Genomic DNA, 22270 nt, shown 5'->3' with positions numbered 1-22270 from the left:
ATCTTACTAAGAGAGATGAACTGAGCTGTGTTATAAAAGCAGTGGAGCATAATAATTAAGAACATGGGCTTTGGCTGACTTCAGGTGTGTAACAGTATGAAATGACGCTCAACTGTAGAACTGCCCATTCCCTTTTATTAGTGTTTGCAAGGCATATCTTTTTCCATTTTCTTTATTCAGTCTATGTGTGTCTTTCTATTTAAGGTGTATTTTTTGTAACAAAAAAAATATAGTCATATCATTTTAATCCAAACTGACAAATTTTGTCTTTTAATTGGAGTGTATAACACATTTACATTTAATGTAATTACTGAGATAGTTGGATTTAAGTCTGTTATCTCATTATTTGCTGCCAATTTGTACCATCTATTTGTTCCTTTATTCCTCCTTTCCTGCCTCCTTTTGTATTAATGAGGTGTTTCATTTAATTTTATCTTCTCTATTACTACACTTTTGGATTCTTTTAGTGTTTTCCTAGAAATTGCAAAAAGCATCCTTAAATTATTAGTCTATCTTAAATTAGTAATTTTACCATATCTCAAAGTATGGAAGAAACTTGTAACAGCCTAATTTCATTTATACTCTCCCATCTGTTTCTTATTATCATATATTTTACTTGCAGATATTTTCTATCCCCACAGGACATCTCAATGTTTTTAGTTTTTATTGGTCAATATTCATTTATTTTTACCTATATAGTTACCCTATCTGAAGTAGCTGATTGCTACTTGAATTTTTTTACTTCCACCTGGAATCATTTGCCTTTTTTAGAAAATTTTTCTGCTGGCAATGAACTCTCTTAAATTTTGTTTGTCCAAGAATCATTTATTTTGGTAAATACAGAATTCTAGTTTGGCACTTTAAAGATGTCATTCCATTGTCTTATGTTTTTGTTAGTTTATGTTCAAAGGTTACTGCTTATTCTTATTGTTTTTTTCCTTATGAATAATGTATCTTTTTTGTTTTCCTGGATGCTCTTAATATTCTCTCTGTACCTTGGTTTTCAGTGAATTGACTGTCATATGCCTAGGTGTAGTGTTCTTTTTATTTATCATGCTTAGGATTTATGGAGCTTCTTGATTTGGAGGATTACTATCTTTCATCAGATTTACAGAATTCTCAGCCATTATTTCTTCAGCTATTGCTTGTATCTCATTCTTCCTTTTTTTCTCTCTCTCTAGGACTCCAATTACATGTGTGTTAGACCATGTTCTACATTTCTCATGCTCTGTTTTGGTTTTTCCATTCTTTTTTTTTTCCTCTGTGATTCATTCTAGATATTTTCTAATGGTATATCTTCGAATCTTAATCCTGTCTTCTGATCTTTCCATCTGCTGTTAAACACATCAAATGAGTTCTTAATTTCAGGTATTATATTTTATAATTTTAAAGGGTTTTTTGATAATTTTCATAGGTTCTTTTTCTCTGTTAAAATACACAAGTAGATAAAAATCTGATAAATATTTTGTATTTTTATCTATTTTTGTCCATAATTTCCTCTACTGGTTTTAGCACAATAATCCTAGAAATTTTGAAGTCCTTGTCTACTTAATCCAATATCTGAGTCATCTGTTGGTCTACTTTCATCAACGTTTATCTCTTTATTATTGGTAGGTTTTTCAGGCTTCTTGTCTATCTAGTAATTTTTATTGTATATGTTATAAACTGAATGTTGTGCCCCTGCAAAAATCATATGTTGAAGCCTTAACTCCAAGGTGACTGTATTTGGAGATAGGGCCTTTACAGAAGTCATTAAGGTTAAATGAGGTCATAAGGGTGGGGCCCTGACCTCATAGGATTAGTGTCTTTGTACGAAGAGATACTAAAGAGCTCTTATCATCTCTCTGCAGGTGCAAAGAAGAGGTCATATGAATGAAATGACAGCCACCTACAAGCCAAGAGGAGAGCCCTCAGAATGAAACCTGCTTTGCCAGAACCCTGATCTTGGAATTCCCAGCTTTCAGAACTGTGAGAAATAAATTTCTGTTGTTTAAGTTACCCAGGCTGTGGTATTTCGTTATGGCAGCCCAAGCAGACTAATAGAGTATGCTTGACATTATAGATGATAGTTATAGAGGCTCTGGATTATGTTATCTTTCTCAACATTGTTGAGTTTTATTTTGGCAGGCCGTTAATTTCCTGGTGGATTAGCCTGGCCCTGTCGAGGCCTCATTTTAGTCTCTGTTCAGGGGAGGAAGTGGATTTCAGATTTGCCGTTACTCCTTGATCATTGCCCTGTCTCCTAAAGCCTGGTCCTCACTCCTAGAATATGGCCTTTTGGAGGTCTCAGTCAAACGCCCAGGATGTCCACACAGTTCTTTGAACTCTGGCTGGGCTCAACTCCAGTGTCTCTCCGAGGACTCTGAGACTTCGAGGACTCTAGCTTGCAGACCCCGGGCAGCTGTTCTTTTACTAGGTCTCCCAGAGATGCACCAGAAAATATGCAGCCCAGGAAATGGCCAAGGTTCCAGGAGCATTTCTATGTAAATATCTGGAGTTTTCACTCTGTGGCTATCCTCTCATTTTAACTTCTGAACCCAGCTGCATTAGTAGCTCTGAACTCTCATCTCTTATTATTGTCTGGGCTCCACTTTCATGGACCAAGACCTTTAAAATGCCCCCAAGGAGAAAATTTGGGTGAATGTGGGGCTAAACCCAGTGCATTTCCTCTGTCGGGGATGCTGCCCTGCCTTGGGTGTCTTGCAGGGCTTCCAAACAGCTATTTTGTATATTTGGCATATTTTGGCCAGCTTTTAGAGTTGTTCCTAGCCAGAGGGAAAGTCCAATCATGGCCAAAATCAGACTGCCTTTGCCTAATATCTAATTAAATAAACAATAAGAATAATAAAATATCCCCCCAGCTCCAAGTCAAAAAGTAATCATTAGCAGCCACACATCGAGAAATGGGGTATGATATCTTGCCAGTAAGAAGTCAAATGATATTGACTAAAATAAATATATGGTTAAATATAAATATATAAATAGCCATATAAATATAAATATATGGTTAAACATAATGAATTCAAATCTGAGTTTACGTAATAAATTTAACTTTAGAGAGACTATTGGATAAAATACCTTGTGAAGTGAGCAAACATCTAAAGTTTAGCCATCTTTTACAGTTCACTTTAATTTATTTATCTTCTGCTTGACTATTTTTTAATTAAAAATAGCATTTACTTATTTATTAAAAATGGTATGATAGCTTGCAGCCCAGCCCGGTGGTGCAGTGGTTAAGGTCGCAAGTTTCGCTTCGGCTTCCCAGGCTCGGATCTCGGGTGCAGACCTAGGCACTGCTTGTCAAGCCCTACTGTGGCAGGTGTCCCATATATAAAGTAGAGGAAGATGGGCACAGATGTTAGCTCAGGGCCAGTCTTCCTCAGCCAAAAGAGGAGGATTGGTGGCAAATGTTAGCTAAATCTTCCTCAAAAAATAATAAATAAATAAAAATAATATGATAGCACTTAGCATAATTATACACCATTTAACATACCTATTGATTCATCTATGTTCTACAACGTCTGGAATGATGGTTTTATTATAATAACAATGGTTATTTCCGGATAGCGTGATTTTGGGGTGATTTTCTACTTCTTTGTATTTTTTCTACTACTTGAATTATTTACAGTGAACACTATTAGCAACTACAGACACACACACACACAAAATTCCAGTTTTTAATGTGTTTGGGGTTATACTGATTCTTCATCTACTAGTTTTGTGTTAGAAGTTTTGGCTTAAGCCTGAAACCAGGCTAAGAGACTGGAGTATGACAGGATCTCTTTCCAGGAAAATTGATGCCCAGCAGGTAACTCGCGTGTCACTGTAAGTGCAAAGTGTCCTCTGTCCTTCCTACTGACCCATGAAGCAGGTGGCATAGGGCAGACTGGCTCCTTTTTGCTGCTCTTGGGACAAAGGAAACACTCCCATTGAATATAGGATGTATCCAGAAGCCCTAGCACAATGGGGGTGAGGCTCTGATATAGCTACTGCATCTCTCTCGGTATATAGCACGTCAAGAACTGCAGGTGTGCATGCAAATGCTTCCCTAGTTGAGAGAGGGGTGCCGGCCTAAATGGGCTAAGTAGGAAAACGGAGAGAAACAGATTCTGTAGACAAGATCCCAAATAACTGCCACAAAAGGGGACTGGCTTGGAAGTGGGCATTTCAACTTAGGTCTATGTAAATAGGATATATATATACACACACATATATATACACACACACATATATATATATATATATATATATACATATTCATAGATATTTTTATTCAAACCATCCATGAACACAGGATTTGCTAGGGAAAGGAGGTAACATGGGAGATCTGAACATCTTAATGCCCTAAAATTCAATAAAACTGGATTTCTCTAAAACTCTATATAATCAACCTTGGCAAGTCTTTCCACATCCCAGGCTTCAAAGACTTCTTGCATGTTGAGACACTAAATCTCTTCCCCAGACCTCTTTCCTGAGCTTCAGACCCATATGTTCAACTTCCTACTGGCTATTCTATCCCAAATTCAGCACATAAAAAAAATACCCTATCACAATTTGTTCTTTCTCTTCATTCATTCAATGACTGCGTTTTTTAATACCCACCATGTGTCAGGAATGATGGTAGAGGCTGGAAATACAGAGATACATATGCTATATCCCTACATTCAGGAAGTTCAGATTTAATAGAGAAGATTGAGAAATAAAAATGAGTACAAGGCAAACACGATGATAGATCAGGGTGCCATCCGACATAGAACCGAATCATGTAATCCAGGTGTATGTCGGGGAAAGGAGATAGATTAGCGATGAGGAAAGTCATAGAGGATAAAACGTTTGACCTTTCCCAAAGACTTAGCACAGCGATTCCTGCACAGCTGGGCATTTCCTACCTCTGCCACACATCTAGCTACTGCATTTAGCCTGGCCCACGACTGAGGCTGCAGTGGCTCCCCAGGTCAGCACTGGCCCTGGAAACTGCCTCCCTGGTTACATCTCGTCCATCAGGGACACACTCACTGCAGACTGTCACTCAGCCCTAGCCCCTGTCTGCTCTATATTGCAATGGTTTTCTGAAGGTCACCTGGTATCTTGGTGAGAAGCCCCTGGTTTTGAAAGAAAAAAAAATAGTATAGGTATTTCCCACTCCTTTGATCAGAAGTGTCATAATCTTTGGGAAATCATTTAACCTCTCTGAAACTCAGTTCCTCATCTGTGAAAGGCTAATCATTATAATAAGAGTGCTTACCTCAAGGGAGGGTGTAAATATAAAACGAGATGAGAGACGAAAGCAGGTCTCACACAGCACCAATGTTAAGCATCTTTGTTAGGTTTTGAGGATGATGGAGCATGACTTCGATTCAAATATTTAAATGCTGATCTTGTAGGGAGAATGTGAGGCTTTTGGAACTCTCTCAAATATCTAACTATAAATTTCAATTGAACTTAATGTTTATGTCTCTCCTAGCATCTCTCAGCTTCCAGTCCGACCTGGGTTTCATTCCAACCATTTATTAGCTTTGGACAACTTATCTTCTCTTTCAGTTTTCTCTTGAGTATTATGGGGATAATTAAACACACCTCAAAAGGCATGTTGTGAGGATCATCTGAAGTAAGGAGTAAAAAGCACCATGTAGTGATGCTTTCACATGCAAGGTTTTAACCAAGGAAAGAGGTCTTTATGCGAGAACGTAGAGGCCGGGAACAGAGCAAGAGAAAAGGGAAGCCTGTCTCTCGGGTGCGACACCGAGAAGGCACATATTCCAGGCTCTTCTGGAGGAGAGGCAACATCGCTGGAGGAGCCGGGCCCGGGCCCCAGTAGGGGGCGCCGTAGCGCCGCACTGCAGCATCCTGGCGGCGGAGCGCAGCCGCCAGGGCCGGGCTGAGCTCGCGTCCTGCGGCAGTCCCTCGGCCGCTAGTCGGAGCGAGCGTGAGCGAGGACACCCCCGCCGGGCCGCCCCCACTTGCTGCGGGCACTGCAGCTCCCACCGCGACTGCAGCCCAGCGACTCGGAAACGCAGCGTGCTCCCTGGGCTGCGCAGCGTGGGAGGGTTTAGCGGTCCCGGGGGACTGGTTCCGAACTTGCAGGGGACCGCGGCTCTCCCGGGCCTGGAGAGTGTGAACAGGTGAGTGTCACGCACGTGCCCAGGTGGCTCTTTCAGGATGACTTCCTGCAGAGCCTTCCGAGCCCCTGAACGCTCGGCCTCTGGGTCAGTCCTCCTGGTCCCTGGGTCCTCCCAGGGCAGCTTTGGGGTTCGCTGAGAGGGAAGTATGAGCGCCCGCGCCCGGAGCTTGACAGCGTCCTCGGAGCTGAGACCGAGAATGCCCTTTTGACTTAGGCTGCATCTGCTCCCTAGGTGGAGGGCAAGTGACCTGCAGTCCACAATGGACTTGTTTGTTTACCATTCCAGGATACCTGTTGCTTTCAGAGCAACGTACAGCCGGAGGTCTTGTACAGTTACCCTCGTCACTGGGGATGCTACGTTGTGATAAGATGAGGAAGAATTCCTGGTAATGAGACAAGGAAAACTTGATTTCAGAGCTAGAGAAGGGGCGGCCCAAAAAGAATCTCATTCCCACGACCAGACTAGATTCTTCACTTCCTAAACAGCTGCACTTTATTTTGATGAGACCATAAATACAGAAGTTAGAAAAAATATTCCCTTATAAAGATGCTTGCTACCCCCACCCAAGAGAAAGATTGAAAGCATGGACCTTGATAAGTATAATAGTGTTGGGGATGATTTATTATGAACAAAAGCTTTCTTTAAATAAATTGAAAAAATCAGGTTATTAGTGATCTAAATGTCATAAGACTAACAGATTGTAAACTCGAAGGTAGCCGCTTTTTTGTTTGTATATGCTTAGCATAAGTGTAGAATGAATCCAGGAATGCATTAACAGTAACGCAGGATTTGGAAGGTGTGTTCTTTGTTTCTTCTTCTTTCTTAGCTTTATTTTAGTTCCTTTATGTTTAGAAAAAAAAAAAAATCACTGCACCGTCAATCTCTTAAATTTCTAGGTGTGATTTTAGCTTTAGGAGTAATAGGAACTCAGAAGTTTTTGTCCTGATAAAGCACTGTCTATACAAAAAGTGAATGTCAGCTTCTAGACCCAGGCAGAATATTTCTGCACAACAACATTAAAACAAATGTTTTCTTAGATCCATCTTATGGAATGTCTCACATTATGAATTATTTTGAACATCAGAAATTTGGCAACAGGTCACTTATTAAGACAATTTACATATTTTTCTTTCTTTGTCAAATGTAACTTTGCACATTTTCATGTGAGAAATAAAATGTTGAAGGATATGTGTCAGTTTTGTGTCTTCCTTTAAGTGATTTTTCTAAATATAACATGAGATTGACAATAACTCACTGTATCATTAGGTTGTAAATGAAAAAACTAACCCACACAATTTTTCTTTCTTGTGTGAAATTCCTATGCCTCTGAGGCCATTTGGGAATTACTGAAATATTTGACTTAAATGTTTTTTAAAAATCACATTTGATAACTACTTTCATGAAGCATAAATCAGATACTAAATTACTTGGATTTTATGAGCCTGGGAATGGACAGTTTTACATGAAATAACAAATTATTGTTTATATAAGCTCTAGACACCTGCATGTTCTATGTTTCAAAGAAATTCTTGCCATTCTAATTTAGAATTTATATAGTTAATATATTTTCATATATTATGCTTCTATGATGAAGCACTGAACCTTAAACAGAGGCCTTTTCTTAATGAATGCATATAAAATGACAAGTAAGGAAATCCTTTTATCTTCAGCCAAATTATGGGACTGAACAAATTGCAGATGTTAAAGCTTCTGGTTTTTGTACTATTAATGATTACTAAGAAGTTTTTTCATTATTGGAGATGAAGTAAACAATAGCTCATGTTAATGTTGACCTTTTCATCCTTCAGAGGAAGCTCTGGCACTTTGGAAATCAGCAAATACGAAATTGGTTAGGTACAGGTCCATGACTTAGGTGCATAATGAAAGAACAATGACATGCTAATGTCTTTGTAGAAATACTTTTTCAGAAAGATTTTTTAACTTTTCTTTCACTTGAGAGGCTCTTTTTGAAAATGTGTAGATGACAAAATGCTGGCAGGAGCAGTTTACACGTTTAGATCACAGCTTTGTGTTTCAAAAATATCTTTATAGACTGGAAAAATGGATGAAATGAAGACCGATGTGGTTTAGTTAGAGCAGGATAAAAGTCAAATCTTGTATTGAGGTTTCAAACGTTGATTGCAGAAGTGCAGAATGGAAGAGTCTGCAGTTCATGTGAAGCACATGAGCCGTAATAGGAGTGGCTGTGCTATAATGTGACCACAGTACCTGGGTAAAGAATAGGGAAAATCTCATTGAACTTTGGCTGGCTCAGTTCGTCAGGTCACAACTCAAGTGGTGAATGTAGTGGCTGCCATGTTTTTCGAGTGATTAAATTGGAAAGGGCCAGAGGAGAGAGCTGCATGTGGTGAAGAGAGAAGGTGAGGGTCAAAAATCATAAACAAGAACATACGTCCCATGAAGAACAAGGGAAGATGCTTGGCCTCGTTTTCCTAGAAAGTAGAGCCTAGGATGGGGCAAAGCTTCCTAAGAGCTGCTAGGTTACCGGAAGGCTTCTGAGTGAAAGAAAAGAAAAATCTGACTTAATGTCGTCGTCCCCGCCTCCCCCACTTTCCCCGCTGTACCTGGATGTGGTAAATTCAACACAGGATGATTGTTGGATGATTGTTTCATCATGAAGAAGGATTCTTGAGTTGGCTGGAGGATTCCATTGGTTAACCCCAAGGCTCTTTCCAGCTTCACATTTCCATGGTACTAAGAACTAGGTGTCATTCCTAAATAAATAAAATCTGCTTACGTTGTATGTAATATAATTTCCCAAATGTTAGGACAATGCTATAAACTAATTTACTCGAGCTTGTCCTAGAAAAGGGATCAAAAGTCATGGCATGGCATTTGACTTTTGTGTACCCGACCGTTGTGCCTAGAAAAATATAAAAATATATAATCTAGACCTTATATATCAATTCCTAGAACATGCGTATTTGTTGCATGACTTGATCATGTGATCTAGTGTGAGCTAAGATGAAATTTAACCTTGAAATGAAAATTCAATCGTGTTTCACTGGGGTTGATAAATATGAATGTGTATTATTCAGTTCAAAAGGAAATAAAGAGTTCTAAATTGACTCTCCCCATCACGTGTGTTTGTCTATTGAATGTTTACAGACACATGGTAAATACATGTTTTCACATACTATAAAGTATGTGTTATCAATTACTGACAAAAAAATGCCTTCATAAAAAATTCTTTGAGGAAGTACTTTATAAAATTCTATTGTATGTGAAAATGCCTATGTTTTAGAACAAAACAGATCTAAGTTTAAGTCCTGGATCTATCATTTGTTAGATGAATAGTTTACAGTAAATTGCTGTAGCTTTCTCACAAGATTGTGAAGATCAAAATGAAAAATAGTGATTAAGTAATGTTGGCTGGCATGTAAGAGATGCTGAATAAATATTAATTCTTTTCTCCAGTCACTGATGAATTCCCAAATCTCTTTTGTTTAAGGATTGCAGACTCTTCCAAGATTTACAATGATATGGTGAATTCGAAGGCTGGGGCCAAGATAATTTTCTCAGCTCTTTAGTTTGAACAACAGTGAGTTGTCTACCAACACCCGGCATGGCTAAAAGTGCAGAGGTCAAACTGGCAATATTTGGGAGAGCAGGTGTGGGCAAGTCAGGTAAGTGTTTTGTTGTAGTTGTGTGTGTATGTGTGCGCGTGCACGCGTGTGTATCTTTGTTGTTGCCTCCTGGGATTGGGCGTGTGGGTAATTGGCATTTCTCATATTCTCATGTGTTGCTCTTTTAGGTGGTCTCTTTCTCTTTATCTAGAACTTTCGTTTTGCATAACTAAGTTTTATAGACTCTTTTGCTTATTTATGATAAAGGAGCTCTGCTGATAATACACAAGGCAATAGATAGATCATAGGTCTTGGTATTCTGAGAAAGGATATTAAACAAACCTCCAAAGAAATCGGAATGTAGAAATTAAAAAATATATTTGCTCTTTTTTTCTATATGAGATCCTGAGGGGTCAATTTTATGTCTCATTCATCTTGATATTCTCAATAATCTGCCCAATGTCAAGCATGTGTTGGGTGCTTATTGAATGAACATGTCTTTATAAGAAACAGAATTGCATTATTGCCCAACACTTCTAAAATTGAGGAGTGAAAACTTAGTGTGCAAGACCTCAAGCAAGACAGCTGTTGCCAATACCTCTGGGGTGAATTTAAATGGTTAAATTGTGGCTCACATAAGTAATTCAGAGGCTGTTTTTCCCCCGCACCTGAGAAAATCTTTGCAGACCTTTAAGATTAAGGGTGAGATGTTGGAAGTGAAAATGTATCTAATCCAATTTGAAAATATATCTTAGGTTTTATAATTAAAGAATGCTAAAGTAGATGTTGGTAAAATGTCAGAGCCACATGGTTTCAGATAATGTTGCTTTGATCTCTTGGTGGAGGAAAGACCTATAATTGACTTTGTACACTGAGCTTTGGGTTCTCAGGAAAGGACTCAAATAGATATCTAGGAGGTGTATGTTTGTAGAGTGAAACCCATGGAGATCATCCAATACAACGAGTAATCCACATAATCTTAAACAAGCACGCATGAGCAGCTTTTAATTCTGTGACCAACCTCTCTCTCCTAATCTGCTCTGTGGTTTAATTTCAGGAGTAAGTCTTCCCTATTCTAAGTCTTTTTTTTTTTCTTTTAATTTTCTCAAGAGTCCTCTTTTTCACTGTCACCTTTTCCTTCTCTTTGCTGTTTGTTCTTGCCTCTGGCAGAAACCAAGCCTAGAAAACAGATAGTTGGCAAGGCTAAGAAACTGCCCGCCTTCACAAGATTGAAGATTTAAACTCCTCCCCATTAATGTCCTCAGTGTTTCCTGATGGCGTGAGAACCTAATTTCTGTAGCTGGTGGAAAGATCTGGAGAATGAGGAAACTGTTCCAGTGAGTGGAGGATGAAGGCAAGGGAGTGTGTGGGAAAGCCGGTGCTGGCAACAATAGCCTGTCTAAGTCCCTCGTGAATGAAGGGTCTAGGCCTGGGGCTGGCTGTTTAGTATTCATTCATTCAAAACTTACCACAGGCAATAAAGGAAGGGGATTTTTTTAACCTTATATCATTTACTAAAATAAACTCCACATGGTTTGAAAAGTTAAACATAAAATTAAAAATTCAGTTGGGAGAACCACTTAGCTGTATGTATATCCATACCTTTCTCCCCTGTGCTATCTCAGAGCAGGCTGTGTGCCTCCTCCTCTCAAGGCTGATCCATCAGCTTGAGCTTAGACCCCAGTTCCCTTTGTCTCCCCCCAAATTGTTTCAATTATTCCTCTCATTCTCTACTGACAGTTTTCCCTTAAGCCTTTCTTTGTCCACTGCTCTTTTTCTTTTTTCCAAGTTTAGTGAATATGAGCTCTGCTGTACTATCTTAATTTTTTTTTTTTTAACTCCCATTCATTGCTTCAAACATGGCAATTTTCCATTGTAATCATGCTCCTGACACTACTTTTGCTATCAATAACCAACAAACTGAATGAACATTTCCCAGTTCAGGCCTTCTTAGAACTCTTTTTATCATTCAACACGACCACTTATTCTTTCCTGAAGCTCCTTCCTTCCCAGGCTCCTGTGATATCACACTTCTTGGCTTGCCTGCTATCTCTCCATTGCTCCCAACCAGCTACCTTCATGGGCTACTCTAGATCAGCCAACTTCTCAAAACCTGGGGCTCCCAGGGTTCTACATACCATCCTCTGTCTTCTCACTCCGTACACTCTCCCTGGGGGTGATTCTTCACATCCAGAGCTGAAGATAACACCTGCACATGGAGTCCAAATTCTGCTGACCTTGGTTTTGTTTCGTGTAAAATGCAGACATTGAACCTGTTTACTAAGGTGCTTTCCAACTCTAAAATCTTACGATTTTTGATTAATGAATCCTCTTTGAACTGGTTTCTCTATCTACCTTACGTACATTCTACCATTTGTGTTTGTTTTCATTTAGGTGAAAATGACAATGATAAACTACATGCCTTTAAACAATTGCCTTTTTGTCTGTCATCCATACACAGACAATGTTTTCCTATTTCAACATTAGACTGTTTTCCTAAGACCTTGTAACCACACCTCACATTTAAAAAGTAGTACTAGTTTGCCTTTTGCGTGGGAGACAATTCAGAGACCTTTTCCCACTTTCAGGGGGAAATGTTTTCCATGAAAATAACCACAGAGTACTTCACATCCCCCAACTTTGAAGCCAGACTGTAGCAATATCAAATTCATGTTTATTCTAATTCTTTGTTAACATGGATATATGATGTCTCTGCCTAGTCATTGTGCTGTATGTTCACCTTCCTATTCTACAGATTGTATCAGTCTTATAAGTAACTTTTGTTTTTGAAAATCTACAAGAAATTATACCTACTGGAATGCAACTGCAGCTCTTTGCTTATTCATATGCCTCCCGAAAATGGTCATGATCTTGCCATGGGCTCAAACACCCAGCAGGGCAAGCGTTCCTAGAGGAGCCAGTCTGAGATCTAGGAGTGGTGGAAACAGAGCATCGCTGATTTGCCTGTGAAGCAATTGAACAGAAGCAATTCAAATCTTACTTGTCCCACTGACTTTTCCCAACAGTAAATACCAAATTGGGATTTGGGGTGAAAAAGACCATATTGTCTGTTTGCTAATAGAGAGCAGTAAAGCCTGGGGGTAAGGGCACGAGCTCTGGATTTGCACAGTTAGGTTTGACTCCCAATTCTACACTTTGTTAGCTGTCTGAACTTGGCAACTTATAAGTTACTTATCTTCTCAACTTCCTCAATTATAAAAAAGGCTATAATAGTGCCTATCTCAAAGAGTTGTGGTTGAGATTGAATGATTTATTAATGTAAGTTTTTAGAGCAGCACCTGACACATAGTAGGTGTGCAAGTATTAACTTATGTTATTATAACTTTTCAAGGTATGCTCATTTCGATTTGAGTGCTCTAGTGAAAACATACATTCAAAGATATATTTACATTCAATTGAGTATTTTGGTTTTCGGAATGCTTGTAAGACAAAAATTCTGTGTCGCTACTCTGCACACCCTGAACACACAAACACACACTTTCTATCTCTCTCTCTTTCTCTTAAATCCAAAGTCTGGTTAATATCAATTACAGCTTGACAAGTAATGATCATAACAATACTTCTCATGGCTTATATCTTGGAAATCTTGGAAAAACGGCCAGAAATATGTTAGTGTCATCAATAAATTAACACCCTTAAATTTGAAAGTGCTTCTGGTATGTGGTAGATGGCTCCCTAAGCCCAGGTAAAAGATAGGCTCTCTATGTTAAAAACAGAATTTAACATTAACCAGAACTTTCTGGTTGACAGGTTGACCATAGAAGTGTCAGCACAGGCAAAGTTTAATAACGTGCTAGTTACTGAAGAGCACTGATAAAACATGTGAGGTGTTTGTGTGTATATATATATATAGCAGTATTTACATGGTCTTTGAAATTCAGAGGATTCTTCTTCCTTCTGTCTAATTTTACCTTGCGGTTCTGTCTTCAAGCAAGCTTGCTTGCTGGCTTAGGAAGCTTGCTGGCTCAGCATGGTTAGCACTGTGGTGATGCTGTGAGGTGTAGAGCCAGGATTTCCCAGCTCATTCCATCATCTCCTGCCCCAGCAGGGTAAACATTTACCGTCACTGGCTGATGTAGAGCATTAATAACATGGCATGTAGGTCATAAATTTCCTTACTTGTGTGCATCAGCCTGTAATTTGACAGGCTCCAAGTAATTAAAGCAATAAGACCTGCCATAAAACCCAGAATGCACACCATATTTATTTAAATATTTCCTGAATTCATATTACTCAAACTTGTAGTAAGCGTGGGAGGGGCTGAGAGAACAACAACTGAAATTTTAGATTTAGTTTCACAGTTGACATTCTCATTTTAGAATGGAAATATTGTGTGCCATAGTGAAATGTGTTTCTTGAAACTTAATTGAATAATGCTATCCTCTGATTCAAAAGCCAATTGATGCATTCATCCGTGACGGCTTAAGTTCATAGACTCAGATTGTTGGGCCATAAATTGGGTGCCAAATACAAACAAGCTTTGATATTTTTCACCTTGGTGCAAAGAGCAGTGATGTATTTCTTCTCCTTTTTCTTGTTCTTCTTTGCTTCCTTGCCCCCCCCAATATAAAAAGTTTTGAAAAGCTTTTTTCATTTTATTTTCAAGTGGGACAGGGACAATTCTGATTTTAAATGTGACTTTTCCAATGAGCTCAAATACTGCTTTAACATAGACATGTACTTTATCACTGGAATATGTTTGTGAGACCTCATATACATTAAATAAAAACAACATTTATCAATAGCATCTTGGGTAGGTCAGTTTCCTTATGCTGTGGAACTAACCTTTATGTTTTAGAGTTTTTTCTCTACTTTAGTAACTGTGCATCAGTTTGTTGCCTTCACTTATGCTTAATGACGTAGTATGATGCTGCTTGAACATTCTTTTCAAAGTACTTCTAAAAGAAGAGGAGAAAGATTAGGGGATTTGCGGCTTGAAAGCATCTCATTGTAATCACGTAATTATTTTTGCATGCTTTATTAATAATGTAAAGTATATGCAAATTTTAATATAAATCTATGATATATCTATGTTTGTTTGAATATAAAAATGACTTCCCCCAAAAATCAGTGACTAAAACGGAATTTTCAGGGAGATACAGCAAGTTGATCTGTGGCTTCAGTAAGTTTTCACCTAGGCTTCAGGTCCAGTTTCAGGACCACACGTATGGGAAAGAGCCTCGGCTGTGCACATCACATGACTCTGAGCACTGACAACAGTTGTCCACCTCACTCACTTTTTACCAACTTATGGTCTCAATCAGCTCTTCAAATTCTTGGTCATTTTTTTCCTAAGATTATATAAATCTTAGTGGTAAATTTTCTTTAAAAAGTTGTCCAGGTAAGTAGAGGAACATATTGTGTTTCAGGTGGGTGCAGAATTTCCACACTTCCCAGAAACAAGTGTGTGTGTGTGTGTGTGCGCGCACGCGCGTGTGTGCATGTGCATATGTGTTTCAGAAGAAGCCTTTCCTAGATGGTTGTTGTTATTGACGAATTACCAGAAATGAGGCCCATTGGTTCTTTGTGTAGTTGGTGGTTAGAGGAATAATTGCTTTTTAAAGAATTGGGCCAAAGGGAGGAAGGTGGCATTGAGACAAGTTTGGATGGGGCTAGAAAAATAGCTGTTCTGTTGTCATAAAATATGGTGATATAGTTACCTGTGGCTTCCAAGCATTTATACCTTCCTTTATCTACAAAGATGGAAAAGCAAAATGAGGCAAGCAGCCCAGCTGAGTTGTTTTTCATTTGTTTCTTCCACCCCAAGAGGAATAAAAGGGTGTTTTCAAATTGCAGGTGTATACCTATGGGTATGTATAAAAGTCAGACCTCTGTGCAAGGCATACGTCATGATGACCTTTTTGCATGCCCAGGAAGTAAAGCAAAGATGAGGAATGATGCTTATGAGGGCTTAGAAAAAGAAAAGAAAATGAAAGAAAGGAAAGGAAAGGAAAAATTAAAATAATCAAAATCAGTTGTTTATTGGTGGATAGTTAAACATTTTGTAGGTTGGCAATGACCAATTCTTAGCTTTTCTCTTAAGAAAAATATAATTAGGGAGGAAACAATACTGGAAAATAAAACAAAATAAAATCAAGAACTGTATTTCAAGGCCAAAAGAACATATCTTTGTCCCTCCTTTTTTCTATTGGAATATATTATTAAAATTCAATTGCCCTTTATTTTTAACTGACGGCTAATTTATTCATTGAAATATTTTCCTGTAGTTAATTATCAGTCATCAATCAGTCTCATTTTGATCTTGACATGTTTTCTTGGCAGCTGACAAGGACTGTTTGAGGGAAGGGAGTGAAGAAAATTGCAAATAGTCCTTATAATTCCCCTTTTTATTCCTGGTATTTCTCCAACTTATGGGTTTGGGGAAATCAGCCAAATTTTCAAGGTGGTACCAGCCTTGAAGCCAAAATTCCATTGCAAACGCATCTCTGTTGCCACAGCTGCCTTTGAAAATTGCTGTGGTTTCAGAAAAACAGCCATAATTTCTTCCCTCCCATTAAAAATGAAAGTAGTTATATTATAAAGAAAAGACCATCTGAAACAGGTAATTTCAGCATGGAATTAGCAAATATGTTAAGTTCATATATATATGTTAGAGAGATATATAAGAGAGATCCTTCTGTAGATGACCTAGGTTATTGGTTCCACAGCCAAGTCTAGAATCCCTGTTTATGACTCTGTGAAGGCTTTTGCAACTTTGCTACTAAACGTTTTCATTTTGTTATCACTCTGTTCTTTTCCACATCCTTTCAAACACCTTATATTAGGAAATGAGATGATTATTAGAATTTTATGCTATGAACCTTGTAAAACTGATTGAGTTTTGTTTTTATAAAAAATTTTCGGTAACGATAAATAACCAGTACATAGCAAAGCTCCCAAACCTGGAACACTGGGTGTGTTGTCAATCAATACAGCCAAGATTCTCGGCAACCTGTGTATAAAGAAAGTTCCCCCGTAACACACTATTACATTTTTTGTAGCTTTGGATCAGGTGTAAAGCTTTGGATCATCTTCTGCTAAAGAATAAATTTCGCATTGTTGTCAAAAGACTATATGTTGTGCTATGTCCTGTCACTATGATCTAATAAAGAAAAAAGCACCCAACTGAACTGAATGAAAGGATTGGGGTTAGAACTCCAGCTTCATCCCATCCATGTGTCTTTTTGTTCATCTGTGAAATGATACATTCATTTGCTTTTTTTTCTTTTACAGTGATGCGGGTATGATAGGCTTTCATGGAACTTTGAAAAATTGCAAGTGTGATACAAATATGGTCTTAATACTGTTGTGCTCTTATAATTGAAATCTACGCAGTTCTTCTCCTGTGTTCCTTAACGTTTGTGCTTGGAGAAGCAGTGTGGTGAGTTCTCTTGCTGCCCATCACTGGAGGCTAGAGGAACACACTCAGCCCAGCAGTCGGCTAGTAGTGGTCCTCCACTGAGTACATAACGTTACAGAATATCCAAAGGTCGTAGATTCTATGTTGTAGGAATTTGCACTTTCAAATACGTGAAATGAATAGACATTGAGTCAGAATTTTTTCGTGATAACTGTGTAAGGGGGTCAAGAGAGGAGCATAGTTTAGGAAAATGATTTAGTCTTATGCCATATTGGAGAAGAAAGCATGGCATCTTGTAGAATTTATTGATAATCAACTCTTATCCTTATTAAAAATTAAAGCTTTAAAACATTTAAATATTTTGATAGGTTTCACAAATAATATATATGTATCTATATATTTCCCTATAACCTTAAAATATGTTTTTATTCATTCTTTCAGTTATTCATTTAACAGGTATCTAATGAGCACCAGCTTTGTGTTCTAGAATAGCTAGCCTGGTACCTTGCACATAGTACAGGATTCATGTACATTCCAAAAGGCAGAACAGTAGCTATTTCTGCTCATCGCTATATCCCCAGAGCCTGACATAGTATTTTATGCAGACTAGAATCTCAGTAAAATGAATAAACTGAGTTAAACTGTGTGGTGTGTACATACTTTATAATTTTATTAAGGGCATATATTTTAAATGCTCTCCTTATTATGACCAAAGTGATCTCCTTGCTTGCACTTGAATATCTCCTGTGACAAGAACTCAACATGGCTGGAAGTAGACCATTCCATCCTTGGACAACTGTATCAGTCACAGTCCTCCAGAGAAACAGAACCAATAGGACACAGACACACACAGACACACACACACACATTTTTTTGTTTACTTATTTATTTTGAGGAATTTTCTTCCTTGATTGTGGGGGCCTGGCAAGACTGAAATCTATAAAGCAAGCTGGCAGGCTGGAAACTCGGGCAGGATTTAATATTTCAATCTTTAGGCAGAATTTCTTTAACTCTGGGAAACATCAGTTTTTTCACTAAAGGCGTTTTAGTAATTGGGTGAGATCCACCCGAGTTATTAAAGCTAATCTCCCTTTCTTAAGATCAACTGATCGTAGATGTTAACCCTATTTGCAAATACCTTCTCTGAAACCCCTACGTTAAGGTCTGGTTAAATAACTAGGTACTGTAGCCCAGCCAAATTGACAGATACAGCTCTCACAGCAATGCTTCCTGTTTGTTTCTTGACCCTCATTGGAACCAAAGGCTGTTCATGAGCTTCTACTCATTGACTTTAAATTTAACCCCTTAGAGTTTCATAGAGTACCTTAAATCCTCTTCCTTGTGAGAGCCCTTAACATGTCTGAAGATAGCTGGCATGCCTTGACCCACGCCTGAGTTTTCTCTTCCATAGTCTAGTTACTCATAGTTGCTTCATTTATCCCACACAGGTCATGGTTTCTAGTCACAGCACCGTCCTCACTGTTCTACTTCACCCAGGCGCTACATAAAATGTGGCAAATTGATGCAGACATTGCAGATGTGGGATGCGCAGGCCGGATCAGAGCACAACTATGGTTTTGCTTCTTGGTACTTTGCTTCTGCTAAGGCTTCCTAAGGTCACTGTTGTTTTCAGGTGACAGTTTTGGGTCATGGGGAGTTTACAGCCAATGAAGTCCTTTTTTTTTTTTTAAATATATGCTCTTGCTGAGTCATATCTTTCCAAACCTATACCTGAGTGTGTGTATGTTTAACCAAGGTGTGGAAGTTTATTTTTATCCTCTTAAATACTGTTTTGTTAGGTTTAATCTATTCCTCTGGCCTGTCAGGAGCCTTTTGGATCCAGAATATTTATCATTCCTCCCACTTTCTGTCATTTAGAAATATGTTGGTTTTGGAACATTATAGGGCCTTGATGCTCCTATTGAATCACAGAATTTTCCACTTTGCTATTATTTAGCTCATTGAAATGACGAAGAATCCCAGTGAGTTTTTTGGGTAATTTACAGCTAGTAAAGAAAAGCAAAGGTCTTTGGCTCTTGGTGTGGAGACATTAACACCATATCACGTTACTTCCATGTTCATTAAATAAGTTCTGTTTAGATTTGCCATAAAAAGGGTGATCTGGGAGGAAGCCTTACAGTTATAATCTCTTGTTTAATATTTTATTTAACATTTCTTGTTTCTATCTCACATTCTTGTCTTAGGACTCAAGGTACATTGCTATATAAAGTGCATAACAGTGATCAAATTTTATTGGTCCAAATATTTATTCTGTACAAAAAGTCATTTTCCAGAGACTCATTCCAATATATGTTATGTATACTTCTGTACTAAAATGGCTGAATTTATGTGATTTGGAACTGCTACTGCAAATCAGAGCTGAATGAGGGAATCGGTTTCCTTCAATGTGTTATATTGACAATATCAACCTTAGCATGCCTCAGAATCACTTGGAGAGCTTGTTAAAATATGCTTCAGGACCCCCTTCCGAGAGGTTCTGATTCAGTAGGGCTGTAGTAGGGCCAGAGAATTTGTATTTCTAACAGGTTCCCAGTTGATGCTGATGCTGCTAGTTTGGGTACTGCATTTTATGTTAAGTGTGGCGAATACTCAATTTCCATTTGAAATAGGTGTTTTCAGCTTTGAGAAAGCATGTAGCTTTTTGTGAGCTGCATGTAGTAAACCTTGACTTGCCAGGCACTGTCATGAGTACTGGGGATACAGTGGTAAATAAAACAGGCAAGCTCTCTGCCTTCATGAAGCTAACATTCTAGTGGGAGTAGACTAATGAGCCAAAAAGTACTCTATTGAGCAGATCAAATGTGAGACTTTTCTGTGGTTCCTTAAGACTAGAATTTTGCATTCGCATCATAGTAGGGTAAGTTTTGTTTAAAAAAAAAAATGTAAGCCTCAGCAACTGTGACATGCTGAGCTTTGGTTTTAAGATGATAACTTGAGCTGTTTGGCAATCGTGGGGGTGGTTGGAGTAAATTGTTCTGTTAAGTGTTTGAGAGTTAAACACAGTTTAGGACCATGGTACCAAATTTTCTACTGAGAGAAGCTAAGTAGACCACAGAGGAATTAAAACCATAAGCTTGAGCATATTAACATCATGCTTCATCAAGTTAAGGTTAATGTAGAATCAAATTAAGGTAAGACAGTTGTTCTTTTCCCGTCATTTGGAAAAAATGATTTTAAATTGCTCTTTGACAGTGGCATTTGTGAAACTTACGCAATGGTTGTGTAGACAGAATAGTATTGGGAAAAATTCATAAATTTCCACTGTTTTGGGGAGAAAGATAGCATCTTTTTCTCAATGATACATTTCCTGGTTGGGTTTTTTTAGTATTTTAAAAGGTTTTCTTTTGTTTTATGCCATTGGGCAGTAATTTAAGAGGTGAAGTCAAAAAATAAAAAAATAAAGATAAAAAATTGTGAATATTTATTGTCTGAAAAGTATTTGACTTCTTTTTGCATTAAGAACCCCATAAATTACAACTGAACCTAACAACTGAGCCAGCTTCCCAGTCATTTGGCAACAAATGTTGAGTTAGAAGTTTTAAAGGAAGACTCAACTGTGCACAGTAGGATGAGTAATGGTTATCTGTTCCAATGCCTGGGACTATTTTTCCATTCAAATATTTCATATCTTGAATCTATTTTTCTAGCAGTGTTCCAAAAGAGGTGAAATTAGGAGCACGGTAACTATACATGTAAATCTTTGAGTCCCAAAATTTAACCCATGATTTCTTATGTCTCCCACTTATCAGTTTACAAATATTTATGAAATTCCTCCTGTGTTCCCAACTCTTCCACCCTCTCCATCCTCCCACCATTTGCTAAATAAAATGTCAGTATTTTTGGAGGAAATCAGGAGAACTATATGATTGTCCTCGTCTTCAGAGGTCTTCGTGTTTTGTTGGGCGTGTGTGACTTCCAGTTAGAAATCAGCTAGTGATAGTTTGTGTTCCAGCAGAATGATTAATTTTTTTCAAATTTTTATTTTGAAATATTTTTTAAAAATTGTCAGAGCTGCAAAAACAGTACAGAGAGTTCTTGCGTAGCCCTCGCCTAGCTTCCCCCAATGCTAACATCTTACATAACCACAATATATTATCAAAACCAGGAAATTGACATGGATACAGTGCCAATTGTATGTCATGGATACAACTAAGCTATATAACGTACAATGATTTTTGACTCAATTCAGACTCAAGGCATATTTGAAGAGACATTTGGGGAGGGAAACAGAAGGAGAGTCTTCAAGAAAGGATAGAGCTCATCATGAGTTTTCAAAATGTGAAATGTGATGAGCTACTTATTGTCAGAAATTTATATGTGGAGGCATGTGCAATGCAGCATTTTAGATCATACATAAGACAATGTTCTAACAGTTTAGTTCAGACCATAAATGCCACAGGAATCAATGAGAGGAAGAGAAATCAGTGGGAAATACTTGGGGAGGCCTTGAGGGAGGCAGCAAGACTAAAATACTGTAAGTTCAGTGGGATTTTTATTTGAGGAGTAGAACAACTTTCCCTCTTGTTTCTTATCTTTCAAAATCATGGTGCTTTCTCTACCAATTCACATATGTCATTAATGTTGGAATTAAAAGGCAGAAAAGGACAACCAAGTGATAAAAGAAAGAGATAGGAACTAAATGATGGCTAGGAAGGAAGAAGAGCTTTGGGGATGTTGCTGATTCAGCCACAGAAAAGGTCCTTTTAAAGCTTCCCAGGGCTAGATCATCAGTCCTCATTTCCCTTCAGTGGCAGGAGTGTGGGTTTGAAGTCCAGTCCAATAGACCGTTTATTAATTGTGCGCGTGGTCGGCTTATGTAACTTTCATACACCCAACTTTCCTCTTCAGTAAACTGCGGGTGATAATAACCGTCTTATATTAGGGCTGTCGTGTACCAAAACCAAATGAGATATAATAATAATTAGCAATCATAATAATTAGCTAATGCTCATAGCATTTCCTATAAGCCAACCACTGATATAGGACTTGACACGTGTGAACTCGTGTAATCATCACAGCTACTCTATGAACTTGGCGCTATTGTTATGCCTTCTGTATAGATGAGGAGCTTGAGGTCCAGAGGAGTAAGGAAGTCACTTGCCCAGGGTCTTATAGATAGTGGCTGGATTCCGGGTGGAGCTGGAATTCAAACCCAGCCA

At 38.2% G+C, this 22270-nt stretch overlaps 1 protein-coding gene across 2 annotated transcripts in view; it reads left to right on the top strand.

The window, feature by feature from the left end:
• The first annotated feature begins 5962 nt into the window (after nt 1-5962).
• The window catches only part of RERG (RAS like estrogen regulated growth inhibitor), a 113843-nt gene continuing 97535 nt past the window's right edge, over nt 5963-22270 (top strand). The window contains exons 1-2 of one of the 2 annotated variants that reach the window (XM_008515608.2): nt 5963-6122; nt 9603-9769. In XM_008515608.2, coding sequence (XP_008513830.1) covers nt 9709-9769 — 61 coding nt within the window. In that variant the 5' untranslated portion in view covers nt 5963-6122; nt 9603-9708. Of the gene's footprint in view, nt 6123-9594; nt 9770-22270 lie in introns of both variants that reach the window. The other variant, XM_070619189.1, reaches the window with a different exon arrangement.

This window comes from Equus przewalskii, chromosome 5, assembly GCF_037783145.1.
Source record: "Equus przewalskii isolate Varuska chromosome 5, EquPr2, whole genome shotgun sequence".
Lineage (NCBI taxonomy): Eukaryota > Metazoa > Chordata > Mammalia > Perissodactyla > Equidae > Equus > Equus przewalskii.
The sequence above is the reverse complement of the archived record's forward strand: the minus strand, read 5'-3'. Positions and strand labels throughout refer to the sequence as shown.